General features: G+C 44.8%; 1 protein-coding gene across 2 annotated transcripts; it reads right to left on the bottom strand.

The window, feature by feature from the left end:
• Window positions 1–4,377: 4,377 nt before the first annotated feature.
• On the bottom strand, window positions 4,378–18,336 carry setd1ba (SET domain containing 1B, histone lysine methyltransferase a). Of its 2 annotated transcripts, XM_026173893.2 has the most exons (19): window positions 17,562–18,336; window positions 17,152–17,303; window positions 16,805–16,903; window positions 16,244–16,514; window positions 15,239–15,360; window positions 13,762–14,850; window positions 11,401–12,120; window positions 10,650–10,823; window positions 10,468–10,561; window positions 10,168–10,376; window positions 9,990–10,071; window positions 9,550–9,894; window positions 9,281–9,412; window positions 8,126–8,665; window positions 7,700–7,866; window positions 7,489–7,614; window positions 7,253–7,372; window positions 6,774–6,911; window positions 4,378–6,666 (listed from the first exon to the last, which is right to left on the bottom strand). In XM_026173893.2, exons 1-19 carry the CDS (start codon window positions 17,620–17,622, stop codon window positions 6,493–6,495), a joined length of 4,815 nt encoding a protein of 1,604 aa, XP_026029678.2. In that variant the 5' UTR covers window positions 17,623–18,336; the 3' UTR covers window positions 4,378–6,492. The 2 variants fall into 2 exon arrangements, with proteins under 2 accessions (XP_026029678.2, XP_026029676.2); XM_026173891.2 differs by having other exon boundaries at window positions 8,126–9,412.
• Between the last annotated feature and the right edge of the window lie 106 nt (window positions 18,337–18,442).

An 18,442-nucleotide genomic window follows, 5' to 3' on the forward strand; every position in this document is an offset into this window, starting at 1 on the left:
GTACTGTAAGTGTTATTTAACGTCTCGTGTGTTTTCAGGAAATTTGAATTTATTAGCATGTTGCTAACCGTTTAATGTGAAGCCTTTTGCATTCAAAGTGTGCTTTTAAAAACTACAACCTAATGTACATGCGTATACCTTTGTTTTTCTGTAGTGAGCAATTAAAAAATAAAAATAAAAGCAAAGTGAAGTCAAAGCAAAACTTGGTTGGTTAGCATAGCATGTTAGCATGCTAACAAGATTGATTGTTTAAAAAACATTTGAAAAATTAAAAGTATTGGTCAGGCATTTTAAGCTGATGATAATGATTTAAAAATATGCCCAAATAACGCAGTAATGCAGATTTATGAAAAAAGTAAAGAAATATATAAAGAAAAATACAATTAGATCTATAATTCATTAGACAACATAATTTCCATGTCCTTGTATGTCACTACAGTGGATTTCAAACAGTTGAGATGTGATTTAAATGAGAATTTCAGTTTTAATTTATAAACGTTTTATAAAATTTATATACCATCTTTTAATTAATTGAACAAACCATATGAATTTAAACATAAAGATTGTTGAAACTGACACTCTTACTTCCTCAAGAGTGTGACTAGATGTGAAACTGTTTTTTCTTTACCATCGAAATAATTCTGTGGTCATCCACTTCACCATTTCTGTGGTCTTTCAGACCTTTTTGATGTCGCCAAGCTGCCTAGTATTTATTCCCTTTAAGGTTGAACTGAACTGCTAAAGCTTTTGCTATCGCTCTGATAGATTTATGTATTTCAGGCTAACAGAGGTCTCCCTTACTTGTACTTCCACCTTTATGGGCCTCACATTTAAAATTAGAGTGAAAAGCCACTATATGAAGCTGAAGGTCTTACCCTTCAATCATTTCTTGATTTTGTTTTAATATAAAGTATCCACTGTTGTGTTATAATGAGGCAAAACTATAAAATATATTCATATTAATTAATATTAACCTCCTAAGACCTGAACTCTTTCATGGCATGCATTTTTAATTTTTCTTTGCTATTTGGGTTGATTGGGACTTGATGAATTTAAAAACAAAGAATTAGCAGATTTCTTTTTTTTTTAAACCTAATTTTAGTTTCTGAGAAAAATGAGATCCACAGTTGAGGACATTCATTTTAAACTTTGATAGAACAGTGGCAGTATAACGTCCTCGTAAGTGGATATCAGGTCCTTGTAGAGAAAAATTAAGTATTTTGGTCTAGACAACCCAAAATGTGATGTCCACATATGTGTACGCCAGGTCCTAGGAGGTTAATATTAATTCTAAGTGTAACTCCTCTGTTCAGTAACCTCAATAGATGCAGAGTCAATCGCAACATGTCGCTGCTCCGTCAGCATCACCACCATTCAAAATTATTGTTATTTAACACTTAATACCACTTAATGATATGAAAATTGATAGATTATAACCCATTAAACTGTCCGCGTTTGTAGCTATTTCCTATTTACTCATTAGTGTAAGTTATATATTAACATCAGTAGTTTCAGCTTTTTTATGTAATGCAATACTTTTAAGGATTTAACTTCTTTATAATTTACTCATAGCTATTTTAACAATTTTCCAAACTACTTTCAGCACCTTAATTGTGATATTAACATTACTGATTAAGGTTAACTGTGTGTGTTTTCTAAGGGTTTAATTTTTAGTTCAGAAAGTAGTCAAGAGAGCATGGAGAGGATGCTTAGCTGTTTTAACCACCGAGCCAGCTACTCATTGCTTAACTGTGTGCTTGTGTTGGTTAGCGATAAACTCTAACCCTTTCAACTCTAATAGATTTAGCCATACTTTAAGCTGGCTGTTTAAAAGATTTATGATACTATTACATCATGCAGGCCTGTACATTCCTTTCCAAATGACTTGGGCTAAAGCAAAATGTCCCCCTGGGCACTGTTAGCCTTTGATTGGGACGAACATTAGTGCTTTACGGTTATTCCTGCAACAGTACGTTTTCACTGCAGACATTTTGAAATCCAAAGTTACATTACTTTGCATGGTGCCTCACCTGCTTTTCCTACAGTAGCAGGAGGAAAGGTCTGTTTTGAAAAGAAGAGGGCGTTAAGGAAAGGTGCTAGAATATAGCACAGTAATGGCTGCCTAATGAGCCGATTTACCAGCGTCACGCAAAAACATGCAAACATTAGTTTGTACTCAGTGCTCAAGTCTGCATTGAATTTTGAAGTGTGGCCGTACGTCGTGTAAAGGAGGACTGCGGGTTACGCCAGGAAAAAAAGAAACCTGCAAGGAAACAAAAGCCTTAATATTTTCTGTGTGACTGTTCTTTAAAGTGTGACTCGCTCCCTTCTAACACTTGTGTATCCTAACAATAAAATCATTCTTTAAAATCCTATTTGCTGCTGTTGTTTTTTTGTTATTCCTCATGCAAAAAGGTTTCAGTATAGGTTAAAGTATGTGGCTGAACTGTGGTCAGCAATAAATGGGGAAACATGCCAGCCGACTCACACAGGTGTAGAATATATGGTGATCATGGTCACCACTGTGACAACATCCATGTGACCTTAATCATCTACCAAGTCTGGGATGTAAATCTCTCTAAATTTAGCATTTCAGGCCTTTTATAACACAAGCAAATAAATGCAAATACTCCACCAAGCAGCTACCTGCAGCTGGGCTCAGACGTTTGCATCCAGTCACCGTGGACATGATTGTCATGATAATTTTGGACCTTTATTTATTTGACGTCAGGGTGGAATGATTGTACAGCATATGTCATTAATGGTTTTAATGGCAAGAATTAGGTGCACGTGGCTGTATTTTATTTTTTTTAGATCTTCTTGAGGCCACACAGTCAAATTATATACATACATTCATTTAAATCTTTTAATAAGAGGTGCTAAAGGTTCTACAGTGTCCTTTAACTTGGCATGTACATGGCCTGTTATCTTCTCATTAGGGATTATGATTGACTACAACTAGTAGTTTCTCTTTGCCAGCATAGAAAGGATTTGTTTTGACTCACTGGATAGGCCGATGCTCCGAGCAATAGGACAGTCCAAGAACCTCAGTGAAGGTGTAAGAAGCTGAATTGTAGATTTACACAAGTTGGAAAGGTCTCTTCCCTGCCATGACCGGGAAACTGCTGAAACAGCATTACTGTCACCAGCCTGAGAGGCTGCTGACGCCTTCAAAGTCAACTAAAATCTGCAGCTGCATCTGCACCTGCCCGCATCATGCTCTGGGGCTGTTTTTGCCAGTGGTACTGGTGGTGAAAAACTACCTGCGAAATCTTCAACTTCATGTCAAATCAACAGCTAGATGGTTGAAATTTTGATACAGGGAACCAGTCTCACATGAAAACTGTGAAACTGTGAAAACCTTGTGTGCTCAGTTCTTGTTAAAGGCGTACGCTGTACAATCATTCCACCCTGGAAACAGAACAACTCCACGAAATCTTTAACAGCAACAAAATAACCCTGAGCTTCATGCCCATGATTAGTGAGTGTAAACTCCTGAGCACACCTGCACATCATCCCCAATAATGGTAAAATGTAAATATCAGTTTTTCTTTCAGCTTTTATTTTCTAACTGCCCTTTTCATAAGGATTAGCAAAAGAATCAAAGAAAACATTTTAAGACGATCTGAGCTGCAAAGATGACCGGCAAAGCAAGACAGCACAGTTGGAGTGACAACGACCAACCAATCAGATCCTGTGTTTGATTTCGCTAAGCAGATGGCGACGAGTGCGACTTGGGCTCCCATGCTGTCTAAGCTCGCTCTCTGAGCCCAGCCTCCCCGCTTGTGGTCACACCATCCTCCTCCTGTCACGGCCTTAGGGCGGCGCGCGCACACAGGGAGACCACACTGTGAGCCTTTTCTGTCTCCCTGGGGACTGTGTGAATGTGAATCCAGGCTTCTGCAGATTTTCACTGCAGATAAACACAAAAGCTTCTAAATTCACTGATCAAACACATTATTAATCCCAACTACAGAGAGGAGGGTTGGAGCACTGAATCAAAGTAGTTGGAGTCTTGCTTTGACAACTCGTTGGTTTGGTGAATGTTTTATTAAAAAAAAAAAAAAGCCTTGGAAAAAAAAATCTAATGCCTTTTCTGGGGTTTATTTAGATGAGCTTCACTACAATGCTTCTTCTGCCAGGGTGCTGTACTCGCTGTCAGCCACAGTCAGATCTGTTGGAGCAGTCATGGATGAAAGGGCACCCTCTACCTCTAACCCTCAGGCCACAAGTCCCATGCATGTATGTTGACTTGCCATTTGCTCATGGAGAATTGTGACTGATCAGCTGCCGCCTGCATCAGCAGGACGATCTTCATTCCATCAGTCGTATTTCTATCTCACATCGTGCAGCCTCAGGAATAACAAACCACCAGCGTTTATGGATGTATGCAAAAATGCTTTATTTCCATTTTTTCTTCCTTTTTCATACATTTGTTGTATAATAAATAGACAGGAGAAACAGGCTGACACATCAGTCCTCTTCTCATGCCGATTCTGCACCTTTCTTTTCTCCACACCGCAAACTTTTCATAGAATTTACAACAGAAAATTAAAAAAAACAAAAAACCCCAAAGCTTGACACAAGCTGAATTTCCTGCTACCAGCTCATCTAATTCTGATAGATGTCTGAGCTGTGTTTATGTAGCAAATCCCAGGGAACAAAAATATATATATATTTATATATATATATATTTATTTATATAGTATTCACAGTTACACTATTTACACATATTAGGATTACAAAGCAAATGGGCAGAAAAATGAAGACGTTTCTACAAGAAACAATCTTTCCAAAGGGAGGTGGAGACTCGTCCTGTACACAGTGGACCTTTTTTTTTTTCTTTAAATAAACAACCTTTTAAACCATCAGATTTCTTTTACAGATCCCTGAAAATACGTTTGTTTGTCTTTTTAAATACTCAGTCTTTTGTGAAAAACAAAGAGAGAGAGAAAGATGCATTTTAAAAGTTGTGAAGATGTATATAAAAAAAGCATTAGATCTTCTGTACAAGTCATCATTTACAATATGAACATCACTGGTGGAAAAAAAAAATCTCCATTTTCAATTTAACTGAATGAAAAGCAAAATGTTAGACTTGGTCTTAGCGGGAGGACTGAGTGGGTGAAAAAGGGGGGGGGGGGGCGGACGCATAAGTGCGAGCCCCGAGTGCATTCACAAGTTTGTCTTTTTCATTGCGATGAGTTTATAAAGAAAGAATCGGCTCTCTTCTGCCTCGCGGGGAACATTAAACACTGGTAGTATAACGAGGACAGAAATCTGTGAGCACACAAACACGAGACGGTGAACCCAGATAGAAAAAGGAAAAGAAAAATCCTCCATCAGCCAAAAACAGGAAGCATTTCTGTGCACATCCATGTTAACGCATCTCTGGATTCCTCGGGTTAAACAAAGACAGTAACGCATTCATATGGCACTTAAAATGAGAACTAACTACTCTCTCCACAGCTGAAAACTTGTACCTTCACTTGCTCTGGAAGTAGACAGGACTTGATTAATCTTTAGTCTTTCTTGCTCTGCATGATTGGTTGGCTTTTTCCATGCTGCGACCCACGGAAGGGGGGGGGGGGGGGGGGTGTCAGTGCACTCACAGTCTCGCGCTCTATCCGGACACGATAACGAACACATTCACACACGAATATAGTGTCTTTGAAGTAAGAAGAGAACCTAAACGAAACCGCAAAACACTGGAATATCATCAATACAAAGTTTGAACATCTTAATTAGCATTTTTTTGCATAAACTAAGAGGAAGCAGCATGATCCGTCGCTGGCTGGTGAGAGCAGGAGATGGTTGGATATTCCAGATTTTGCAATGGTAAGCTTGATTTTTTTTTCCTTTTGTTTCATTAGTTTGATTCACGTCCAGGAAAACCACCCGCGTGGAAACGGCACCGTCTGCCATCCGCCTCTCTTCCCACAAGTGGGGAAGAGGGTGGCGTTTACCTGGTGGGCTTGTGCGTCTTAACAGTGTTAGTGAGCAGCTGAACATGAGAGTCTGTGTTGTTTCTATGTACCACGTGTGGTGTGGGTAAAGCTTATGAGACAAATGAGAAAAAAGGAAGAAGAAAAAAACAAAAGGTGTAAAACTTGTACGAGCCAGGCGTAGAAGCAGCCACGCTGAAATACTGTCCGATGTTGAGAGGAGGGGAGGAAACGCTGCACCCGCAAGTCAAGTGTTTGCACATAAAAAACTAGAAGTTTTCTTCTTCTTCATTTTTTTTTTTTTTTAATTTGTATGTTAAGAGCACCATAATTCGTAAACAATCTAGAGTTAAATATGTGAAGAGGGCCAGACAGGTAGCTGAACTCTGTCCGGGTGACTTGCCGGTTTTCTTCTCCTCACTCCCAAACAAGCGTTCCTTCTTCAGTTCCTCCTGATCCGAGATTTCAAGCACGGAGTTTGCGCCGAGTTTGGGGCGAGCTTAGAGAGAAGCTGGGGGAGACCTTTCTTTCTGACCTCGACTTGACGTTAATTCAGCGTTCCCCGACAGTTCTCTGCCCCACACAAACAGGGGATCTTCTCGTCCTCGATGGGGAACTTGTAGTCGTACGTGATCTCCTCGTTAACGTTGATTGGCTGCCTGGAGTAGATCACGATCTTCTTTTGAGACTCCACAGTGATGACCTTCGCATAACAGTTAGGCTGCAAGAGGGAGGAGAGGGGGGGAAAAAAAAGAAGGGCATAAGAACAAATTTTCTTTTTTATATTCATGCTGCTAAACCTTTTTCCCCATGCAGATGTTGCCTTACATTGCAGCTGTGATTGATGAAACGAGCAAAGTTGCCACACTTCGTGGCGTCTATGATGGTGTCGTGGTCGACACGGAACATGTAGCTGCTGCCGATGCCCTCTTCTTCATAGCGTTTCTCCCTCATGTCCGCGATCACCTGCCAGACAAGAACGTCAATCATTAGATGGTATGTTAATACTGCAGATATCTGCTGACACCCCGTGAACATATTAACAGCTTCACTCCTTAGAACCACTGGTGAAGAGCTTAACAACCTAACCCTCTGGCTTCTGTCAAGTCACAATTGTTGGTTACCTGGACTAACCTGAGGAAAGGTTACTTTCAGTGGTACTGAAATTCCTCATGATGCACTATTTCTATACTGTAGGTTAATCAGACACATGTGAGTCACATAAAAGTAGGTTAAAAAACAAAAAACTGTTTACATACATGCAGAAAGAAAACCCACATTACACAAACCAGCTGTCTGCCTCTCACCTGTCTGATGTTCTGTCCCACATATTCGATCACCATTTCATCAGCAGCGATGGGCTCCATGGCGAACAGACCCCAATCGTGGATGTGTGATTTGCAGAATCTGATCTTCTTCTTACGGAACTGAAACAGACAAACACTTGGGTGTCACAGGAAGTTTGATAACATTTTAAAGTGTCTGCTGGTAAAAACTGTAGAGTAAGGCAACCTCTGCACAGGTTCTCCTGCATAATATTTACCTTCAGCTGGTTGAACTTGAGCAGGTCGCTGTCACACGCAAAAGAGGACAGCAAGCGCCGCTGCTCCGAACGCCGCTCCGAGCCAGCTCTGGTTGAGGCGTGGACTTGCGCAGGAATACTCATGCCCTGCAGAGACAGAGAGAAGCTAAACGTGTTCACCCACAGCAAGTTTTTGTTACACACACCATCACAATCCACACGTCCTGCCCACCTGTGTGTCAACCGGCGGCTCCTCCGACTGCAGCCGCGTGCTCTGAAGGTACTTGATCTTGTCCTTCTTGTCGATCTTGTAGTATCCCTCGCTTCGCGCGCAGCCCGTCGCATGATCCCTCATTCCGTCATCTCGCCTCTTTTTCTTCACTCCAGGGATGCTGGTAGGTGCAGGGAAGTCAAGGAAGGGACTAAAAACACCTTGAAAATTATTCCAGAAAGCCAGAAAAATCCTTGAACCCTGACTCAAAATTTGCCAACTTCCTCTTTTTCACCACCAGAGGGTGCTGCTGTTCAAAATACAGTGCAATACAATTTCATTTACAAAAAAAGAAAGAAAAAAACCTTTAATAAGAACTTTTATGTTGTTTCTCTCTGTGATATAAATTAGAGACTTGAGCATCGACTTTTGAGAATGAAAGGATATGAGGATGGTTGACCCAGAGCGTGTCGTTGAGCCAGTCGTTACCGTTGTCCTGCTGGAGCATCTTGTCGTAGGTGATCTGCAGAAGCCGTATGTCCTCCTCGTCTATGCCTTCGTTCCAGATGTCATACAGGATGGTCATCTCCTCAAAATCAGAGCGTCGGGTGAAGTATGGCCGTGGAGGCGTGGTGACAGGAGACAGGCTTCCCAGCAGGATCTCATCCCAGGGCCGCCGCGCCCTTCGTGGCGGCTTTGAGACCACACTGGGTGCCTCGTCTTTGTAGGTCAGGAAGTTGTCTTCATCAGGTAACACCGTCTGAGGCTCCACTTCTCCTTCCCGGAAGTCCAGGCTCGAGTGCTTGGGGGACTGTGCACAGATCGTCTGTACAGAGAGAGCTTCGAGATGTGCTTCATCAGGCAGATGGATGGACTCGGATGAGAGCTCCAAAGACTCCTCAGCCGCAGAAGCCGCTGGCAGCTTTTTGCTTCTGGGTCGTCCAGGTTTCTTCTTCAACGGCGTGACATCGGACGGCACAGGGACATCTAGAGAGAGACCAGTAGGTAGATCTTCAGGGATGCTGACTGAGTGCTCTGTGCCGGCTGCCAGGACCTGGCCTGGCACAGCGCTGATGTGCGGCTCCTTAAAAACTGGTCTATCATCCAAGCTCTCCAAGGACACTTTCCTATTAATTGCTGCAGGGTCAGGGAAGACAGGGGCGAATGTTAAGTCCCTTCCTGGAGTACGGGGCACTCCAGCGCTAAGGACAGGGGACTGAGCAGGGTAGGAGAAAGGACTACCAGGGATGTGAGGGGAACTAAGCAACAGACTGCTGCCCGTGAGCGGAGCATCACTGCCTGGTGTGTTGGGCACTGTGTCGGTGCTCTGGGATTTACCCAGACTTCGGGCACGCTCCATGAGGTCCCTGCCAGGCGTGCGGGGGATATCCTCATCTGTTGGGAGCCGGGGCCGCTGAGGGAAGTCGGGCAGGGGGCCTGGAGGCGGATGGAGAAGGGATCGGCCTTCTATTGCCGGGTGAGGAGGGAGAGGGAGGTGCATTACAGATGCGGAGGCCGATTTGGGGAGACCCATGCTTGAATCTAATTGGGAGGAAGCTAATCGACCAGGGGTGCTGGCTACATCTTCAGGCTCTGCTTTACCTTTTGCTTTTGTCTCCTGGTCACTGTCAAACAGGACGCCTGTGGGAGTGGGTGGCCGAAGATTTGCTACAATCTCCTGATGTTCAGACTTCACTGCAGGAATGTGGCTGTCACTGATGTCTCGCTCTTGGACTGAAAGACAAGAAACAGTTTTTTTTTCCCCCTTCTCTAATTTTCATTTAACCTCTGACAGCATCATTTTAAAAATTAGAAATGCTTTTTGTTGAAGTGATGCACGCTAGACTACAGAAATGGGAGCAAACATTTACCAGGGATGTGTTGAGGTGACGGTGGCTTCAGGTCCTCTGCTGACGGCTCCTCAGGACTAGGAGGTCTGCGTATCTGCTCCTCCTTGACCTCTGGGAGCGGTACTGCAGGAGAGCTCGGAGGCTTAGCTTCTGTTTCTTCCTCCTCGTCCTCCGAAGATGAAGATGTAGAGGATGAAGTAGATGAGGAGGTCGCGGCATCTTTGCCGTCAACCTCCGCATCTTCTGCTGCCTCCCTTTCTTCCTCATCGTCGTCTTCCTCTTCCGAGCTTAACCCGTAGCCAGAGGAGTCAGAGCTTTCTGACGAGGAGTCTGAGCTGGCCTTGGAAGAAGACGAACTCTCAGCTTCTGTAAGAAAAGAGGCAAAAACAAATGAATAACTACTGGAAACGCATTAAAATAAATAAAGCCAACCAGCTGTTTCTGTCAAATATCTGAAGTACCATCATCAGACGAATCTGAAGAGGAGCTTTCACTGGATAAGTCTCCCTCATCTTCACCTTCGCCCTCCTCATCACCACTCTCCTGGAAGAAATCAGAACGAAAAGGTTTATGATACACACAAAATTTCTGTACACTTGCTGCTTTTTCCCCCCCCCTTTCATTTTGGAGGCGACTTACTTTGCCAAGCGACAGCCTCTCCGCAACCTCCATTTTAACAGGTTCTTCCTCCCTGTCAGACAGCGACTCTTCCTTCCCTGAGGTGTCCACCTCCTCCTCTCCCTCACTGTCCAGCTCAAGCGGTCGAGAGTGGCGTCTCTTTGCCGACGTGCCGTCGCCATCCAGTTTGGAATCATCTGAGGGGAGCTCAGCTGGGTCTCGTTCCCGGTCTGACAGAAAATTACCAAAAGATAAATTGGGTTTTGAAAGAGAACTGCACGCATGGAGGACCGAGTGAGAGTGTAAACGGTGGAGGGTTACCTTCGTCCTCCAGTTCGTCGTCCACAGGCGTGGAGGGTCGGGCTCGTTTGTTGTCGCCTGCAGCTGCGGCCTCAGGAGGGTCCTTCCGTTTGACCTGAGCACGACATGCACCATTTTAAACACCTGGTGCATATGATGCTTCCTTCTACAGTTCAGTAAATAAAATTTAGAAATCATGATACCTTGAAGGAGGGTAAGCGGATGGCCCCTCGCAACCCGATTCCTAGGCCCATACCCTCGTAGCCCAGCCCCTCACCCTTGTTCCAGTTCTCAAGGAGACTTGAACCAATCGTCTCTTTGGGTTTAGGTCTCTCTTCTTCTTTCCCTTCTGCGCCCTTTACTGGAGTCAAAGATGCCTTGGAAAGAAAGACGTCAACTAAATGAAACCCTGTGTTTCTCATTACCACGAACAGCAAAAAGTAGCTCAGTCAGATTTCCTCAGTGATCAAAGAAAAGGGATTTTAAATTACTTCTTCATCCTCTGTTTGTTTTATCCAATCAGGCACAAAAATGCAAATGAATTAAGTGATTTTAAACAACAAAAAAATAATTAATTTACAAGATGAAACGCGTGACCTCTTCAGCTGTTCTTGCATTCATAACAATTCATTACCACATCAGATGAATTCATTATGACGCTTGTCAAAATAATATCTCGTATTAATGCAAATCTCCTCGTTGTGTAAGCACGCCGGACCACAAACAGGAAAATCAGCTGCAAACGTGCCTTTTTATTACTCTCCTTAATAATCTTGAAACGCATCACGTGATCCAACATTAATGTCACTGCAGTCTGTGGCCTCTGGTACGTAGAATTAATTCATATCCTATGGATCTAATTTTATTTCACTATTTAACTGATCGTAATTCAAAACTAGTACAATAAGCAGTCAGTACATGCAGATTTTCCCGCTGGAGTTCTTGATAGCTTACCTTAGCAGAACGTTCCTTCTTATCCCACCAGTCATCGAAGGCCCTAAAAGCCACAACCTCCACCATTTTGCGGTTCAGGTCGCGCTTCATGATGGCCTTCAGCTCTTTGACAATGACCAGGAGCACGCCATCAACAGTGGCCTTGTGGGGATCTTCTTTTTTAGTCTCATATCCAGGAGGAGGAACGGTGGGGTTGAACTTTGGTAAACTGGGATGCTGCCATTGTTGTCCAGGTGCCCCTGTGCTGCCTGCAGGTGTAGCACCCATGGAAAGAGGTGCATAGGGTCCCCCGAAAGGTCCGGAAGCGCCATTGTCCATAAAATGTGGATAGGGATAGGGCCCTCTGGTCTGAGCCATGCGACTCAGCATCTGCTGCTGCATCTGGAAGGACATCGGAATCGTGCTCCACTGCTCCCACCGGAAGCAGCTCATCAGATCCATAGGCACCACCGGCATCGGAGGGTAGGGACCCATGGGCGGCAGCATGGGGTGAGGCACTCCGGTATGGGCGGCCAGGTGAGGGGCCAGGGGGTGATGCGCGATGGCAAAGCCGGCTTGGTGGGACAGGGGGTGGTAGCTGGAAGGATGCATGGCCATGGTCTGCATCGGGGACACGGCAGAGTTCACGACGATGCCTTTGCCACACTCTCCGCTTGTGATCGGAGTCCCGGGCATCTCATCGTCTGAGATTTCCATATCCTCTCCCGATGACTGTTGACCCTGTGTGGAGACAGGACAGCCTGTCAGGACTGAACAAATCTGTGCAATCACCTGCCCTTTTTCACCTGACACCTGAGTAAATGTTATTTTCTTATGAAGACCTTAAAATGAGGTCAAACTATCAGACTAAAAAAAACAAAAAAAAAAAAACCAAAGCAAAATGAATATACCTCGACTTGAGAAATGTGGCAGCCCCTTAAATATAAACAGCGCTGGGCATTGTGTGGAAATGTTTGAGATGTTTGAATAAAACATAATGATAGTAAAGGGATGATTTCTTGGGATACACCACTTTAAAAAACAAAACAAATGAACAAACAACAACAACAAAAACACTGGTTTTGTAATGTTACATTTGTCAACATTTAAAAAAGGAAACCCTACAAATCTCAGTAGGCATTCAGTGCCAACTCTCTTTTATTGCCCTCACTGATGTGCTACAGGAAAACTTCAGACTGTACCAAATATTATCTTGGACTCACAGCACCTTCAAAATAAGAGCACTAAATGATTCTACACCTGGTCTGAGTTCAAAGTTCAGTCACAGTCAAACACAGCCGACCCGAGTCTTCGATCAGCGTGTTACCAAACCGAGATGTTTGCTTAGGCACCGAACTAAAGCGCCGCAGTGCAAAACACAAATGCAATACTCTGAAAAACATCTGAGCACTGAACTCTCATCTGTTCTGTTTTATTTCATAAGTCTCAGCTGCTGCAGAAATGAAACCGAGCAGGGAAAGCTCAGCATGGGAGTGGCGTTGTTACCCAAATGACCTGTTTGTACTGTTTGCTTTGCGATAACTTGAAATATGAGAACAGAGACGCCTCGGCCAATCCTGACTGTCAGGCTCAGCTAAACCAGGAAATGTGGCGTGCTGAAAGGGGCCAACAGCCAAACCGTGCTTTTCGTCCATGTGAGCGTGTGCTGCGAGTGTTAGAAAGAGGAAACAAGAGTGTTCAATTCCCCAACAGCAGAGAGGCTGTTATTCTTCCTCGCAGCACGCTGTGTTGAAACGCAACCTGACAGGCCAGACGGTGCTACTGCGACTTTAAAACAAAGAGAGGTGGTTTGTCTTCCCATGAATGCGAAGGCATTTGTAAGGCTGCACCGAAAGCTTTTTCATTCATAACTTGCTGCAACTCTTTTATCTGCGCCTGACAAGGAGTGCGTGTGCGCACATGAGGCAAACAAACACGCTTCCTCAGAAGGTTACAGGTGCTTTATTCTTCATTTTTCATTTGCAGAAAAATAAAGAAAGAAAAATGCCAGTGGTAAACTGGAGGAGCAAACACCTTTTTGGTATGGCCCCTATTTTTTTTTTAAAGCACGGTTTGCTGTGAAACCGGAATTTCCTTTACAAAGCAGAAGAAGAAAAAGAATGAAACAAAAGGGAAGGTTTACTACTACCGCCGCACACTGAAACTAGACCCGACTTCCTGCGTCCTCTGTGTAACTGTCATTCACAGCTGTGCGTAAACATCAGCACCGCGCTTCCATCAACTTAATCAGTGCCATTAATGAGAGGTAATTGAAGCAGCACCTGTGCGCCGTTTCTTGTCAAATGTGACAAGCATGGAGGTAAATATGGCGCTATTTGGACACAAATATCAGGGAATTAAGAAAATAAATATTTGCTTTACCGTGTCCATTTTCTCAGCGGGAGAGTGGCCTCCAAAAGATCCTTCTTTCTCTTTCTCGTGGACAGGAGAGCTGATTCTCTTGATCAGTGAGGCAGTCCCGGGAATTGGCTCTTCATCTTCCGAGTCCGGCAGTGGCGTGGGGCTGATGTCCTCCAAACCTGTGCTGGAGGGACGGGAATTTTGCTGACCACCTTGAGAGCCACCTGTGTAAGGAGGGATCGGGGATAGCTGCGAGGACGAGGAGGAAATCGGACTTCCCTCCATTCGCACCTCGTTGTCCGAGTCCCGCTCGTCCAGGAACGGCAGCAGTTTTGTCCTTTTCTCCTTGAGCAGCATCTCAATGCGAGAATCCAGGCTGTTCCTCTCTGGATCCAGAATGGGGGAACCGGGTGAAGGGCAGTGCTCTGGTGTTTGAGGAGGAGGGGTGGTTGGATGAGGAGCGGGCTCTGGTGGCGGAGGCTCCGGGATTGGAGGAGTCTCTGGTCGCTCCTTGGCGGGCAAAAAGTCAACAGCAGCCGTCAGGGGCGGCTCTGGCGGTCGGAGGTATTCACCCTCCCTTTGGGCTGGGTGATGGAAAGCTGGCTCTGTTGGAGGGAACGCAGGGGGCAAAGGGGGCTGGTAGGGTGAGAAGGCGGACTTGAAGTTGGGTGTAGCGGGGGGAGGCGCTGTGTAGTTGAAAGAAGTGGTGGAAGGTGGAGGTTCAGGTGGTGTGAGCTGGTGCTGTTTGAAAGGAGGCTGCTCAGGCGTACTTCGATACATGTTGCTGCGATACTGAGGCCTCTCCGGTCTCCGGTTGTACGCATCCTGAAATTTACTCTCGTGTCGGCGAGATTTGTAACCTCCGGAGCTCTCAGGACGGCTAGATTGGTAGGCAGGCGTGGACTGCCGACTGGAATAACTAGAGTCCTGAGAGAAAGGCGTACCAGCCTGACGCGGGGTATGAGGGGTTCCCTGGGATTGTGGCGTATCCTGTCTTAGGCTGGAGTAGCCGGTCTCCAGGGTCAGGGGGGTGGAGGAACTGCTGGGCGGCAATGTTCCTCCCCCAGCAGACACGCTGCTCTCTGATAACCTGCGGATGGGCTCGCAAGCCTTAGAGGACACAAATATGAAATTGTTAGAGGCGAATTCTAATTTGGGCATTTTCTTGAGAACATCTTTAGGTTCGAGAAGATTCTTTAAATCAGTTTCTCAAACAACTAAAGCAAGTAAGATTTTTTAAAATCAAAATAGCAAGCTGGTGGCACAGCAGTGTGAGGACATCTCAAGATACAAAGCCACAGGTTTGCCTGACTTTCAGTTAAGTTCCTGCTCAGGTGTATCTTGAACCATTTCTACAAAGCACAATAAAGCATCTACACAAGAGTGTGCAACAGTTCCTCCAAATTGACCTTCAACAAACTAGCACAAAACTACTACTGAATTACTATTTTACTCTTAACTGCACAACCTAAGCTTTATTTCTTTTTGTTTTTTTTACCAGTAAGGCTTCTGCCAGGCTTCGAGGGGAAACTTCTCTGGCCTCCTCTCCACCAACAGGCAGCGTGCGTGGAGTGTAGCTGCCATTCATCAGGAGCTGGAAGTACCTCAGGCGATTCTCACCTGCAGAACAGTAAACATGTCTGGGTCTGATGCCAGGTTTACAAAGCCAACAGACTTCATCGGGCATCATTTAAGTGACAGTGATTATTCTCCAGTAGCTGAACTCCAAGCTAAACATTTTAAAGCAACAACTTGTGCTTATGGAGGGGGGTTTGCAAACTAATATGATGCATTATTATTTGTATCTGCAAAAGCATCATTATGTTCTGGGATAAATACCACTGATCAGCATATTTTAATTTAAAAAAGCATGCATTCCTTTAGCATATTGATCAAAAAAGCAAACCCTAACTGCACTTCTTAAAAAGACATCAATCACACTTAGGGAAAAAAAATCCATCAATTTGGGGTAATACTTTAACATAAAGACATTACTACGGACAATGAAAACAGTGCAAGCTGTGAATCAAAATATTTGCCAGTATTTATAACATTAAATAATAAGCAAAACTGCTAAAGTGGTATGTTACGATGCGTTCAAGCTGCAGTTTTGCATCAGTAAAAAAAATAACAAGACAGAACATGCATGGACTTGGAATTCAAACAGTGTTAACAACAGAAAAACTAACTTCTTTTCTTAGTTTTAAGTTAAATGCAAACAATTTAAAGTACAGAGGACTCGGACAGATTGGCTTGTGTTTGTTTGCAGGTCTGAAATTATGCACAGTGGGAGTGCACAGCACCGTCAGCTCTGGGCTTGTGGGAGCAGGCTTATATTCAATGAATGAATTCAATTATCCACGTAACCAGGCAACGCACGTAAATATGCACACGTGAACGCTGTCACTCTAAAGGTAACACTCGGCTTGTCATATTTCTGTGCTCCCGACTCTTATAACACATGATTCTGATTTTTTTTAAGCAAACTTAAGCTCTTGTTTACCTTTCGGGTCCAGCTCCACGTGGATGATGTTTCCCATAACAGACGTGTTGTGAAGCGACTGCACGGCCACTTTGGCGGCTTTCACGCTCTCGAAAACAACTTTGGCTATCCCCAGGTGCTTTTTGTTCTTCGGATTGTACAGGATCTCGACCTCCTCGATTTCTCCGAATTTTTTGCACATGTCGGTAAGAAATCCTTCCCTGATATTGTCGTTGAGCCTGGCGAAAGTCACCTCCTTTGGAGGCACGGGGCCGATGTAACACTCATCGATCTGGAAGAAGAATGACAGGAGTTAATGTTGCACCGCGTGTGTGGAGGGTCATTTCTGACAGCTGAGATAACAACTGCTAGGAGAAGTTTCAAAGATCGCGTTGATGCACTCGGTCGAGTCCGTAAAAGCAGACATGCATCAGAGCAGAGCGTATTATTTTGGTCACCGACAGGCACATTTTCACTTCGCATCCCGGAGATGAGTGAGAGGGGGGTGTGTCTGCAACTTTTGACAGCACCCCGTATCCGCAAGGAAAAGTGTGGCATCGATCTTCAAGCCAGAGTGGATACCTTAAATTTTGGCACCGGCAGGTCCGTCTCTTTGTACTTAGTCCACAGACGACCGATCCTGGGGTCTCGGACGATGTCCACCGGTGGTATCCCGGGGTTCTGTGGGAGAAGAGGGGGGAGACACACACACAATGCCGTTATCCATTCACAGCTCCACACGCTACTAACTTGTTGCAAAGTTGTCCTGCGTCGGTGAATCAACACGAACACCTCCGGGCACCGTGTTCAAGATGCTGAACGTGCCCGTGACAAACCCACGGCCAGCACAGCCACATTGTAACCTATCATGGAGGTCGGCTACTCGGTTACTATTGTAGCCGCTCCGCCGCGTCAAATGCGGCACTTACGGGCATGCTGAAAGTCTGTCCATCGTAGCGATACAGTTTGTGAGATCCCTTCTTAAGCGCCGGGTCGATTATCAACTTGTAACTTCTCCAGTGGTGACTCCGCTTCTCCGCTGAGCCGCAGACGGGATGACTGTCCATGCCGTTCGCCAAACCTGAAACGACAGGCAGCGACAAGGAGAGGAGAGCTAACGTTATCGGGAGCCAAGCGCTAAGCACGGTTCTCCTACCAGCAAAACCTCCCCCCTTTCCACCCCTTCCAACACTTTAAAACAGCCAAACGTTACAGATGCATGACTTCGGTGGCGGGGGTAACCCCAAGCGAGAGCGAAAAATGGGATCTAGTGTATATCCCACTTACGGAAAACAGGCATTAGGAGGGCTGGAGAAAGAGGAAAAAAGAACAAGCTTACTTGAACTCTGCTTTCTGCCATGGTCTTCGTTCAATCTGTTCCTCTCCCCTGGCTTGGACATGGTTCGTCCGATCGAGTGTTGTTCTCTTTGTAATTGATGAAAAGACGAAATCGCTTTCCTTTCGCCGCTTACATTACATGATTTAGCTTAAAGAATACTGCCTCCTTTTCGGCGAGAGCCAACACATATTGTGTGCCTCTGGTCTGTAGCTGCTTGTCTCTCCCACAATACACCGCTAGGCTTGCCCACCTCCAACGGCACTTTCGTTACAAACTTGCCTCCATGGCCGCAGCTTATTTAACGCTGCATTAGCCTAACAATAAAATAAACGTGTTTTTAGGCAGGCCACGCAGAAACGCTCCCATTTATATCCGCGACTAAATGAGGTCTGGCGATAGTTTAGTGTCTCACAAATCCTCTAAACGACATAGTGTTGAATCTACCGGCTGTATTTACCTAACTGGCAAACACAAGACAGACACAGGGGGTAATATCTTCTTAACTGCCACTAAAGGGCTAATAAAACTGCTTTGGTGGCGAGCTTTTCTGTGCGGTCTTGCGGGCGTTTGTACATTCAGGACATGTCGGTTGATATGTTAGGATAAAAGAGTCATTACGGCGACACGGCAATAGGTGATGGCGGCTAATATAAAAATGTCAAACACGGGAATTGGAATTTTAATACGAACACTCGCATGTCTGGCAGCTCGATTTCGCTACCCGGCTATATAACCGTTGGAACGCGGCGGTTTGTTTGGTTACAGCAACAGACTAGTGCCAATCCGTCGCCTATGTTCCCCATTTGTCCTCTTTTTAAAAATTATTAATGTTATGCTAGCATTTTTTTTTAAACGGTGGCGCTTTTATTTATATAATACTA

The sequence above is a fragment of the Astatotilapia calliptera genome, chromosome 7 (genome assembly GCF_964374335.1).
Source record: "Astatotilapia calliptera chromosome 7, fAstCal68.1, whole genome shotgun sequence".
Taxonomy (NCBI): Eukaryota; Metazoa; Chordata; class Actinopteri; order Cichliformes; family Cichlidae; genus Astatotilapia; species Astatotilapia calliptera.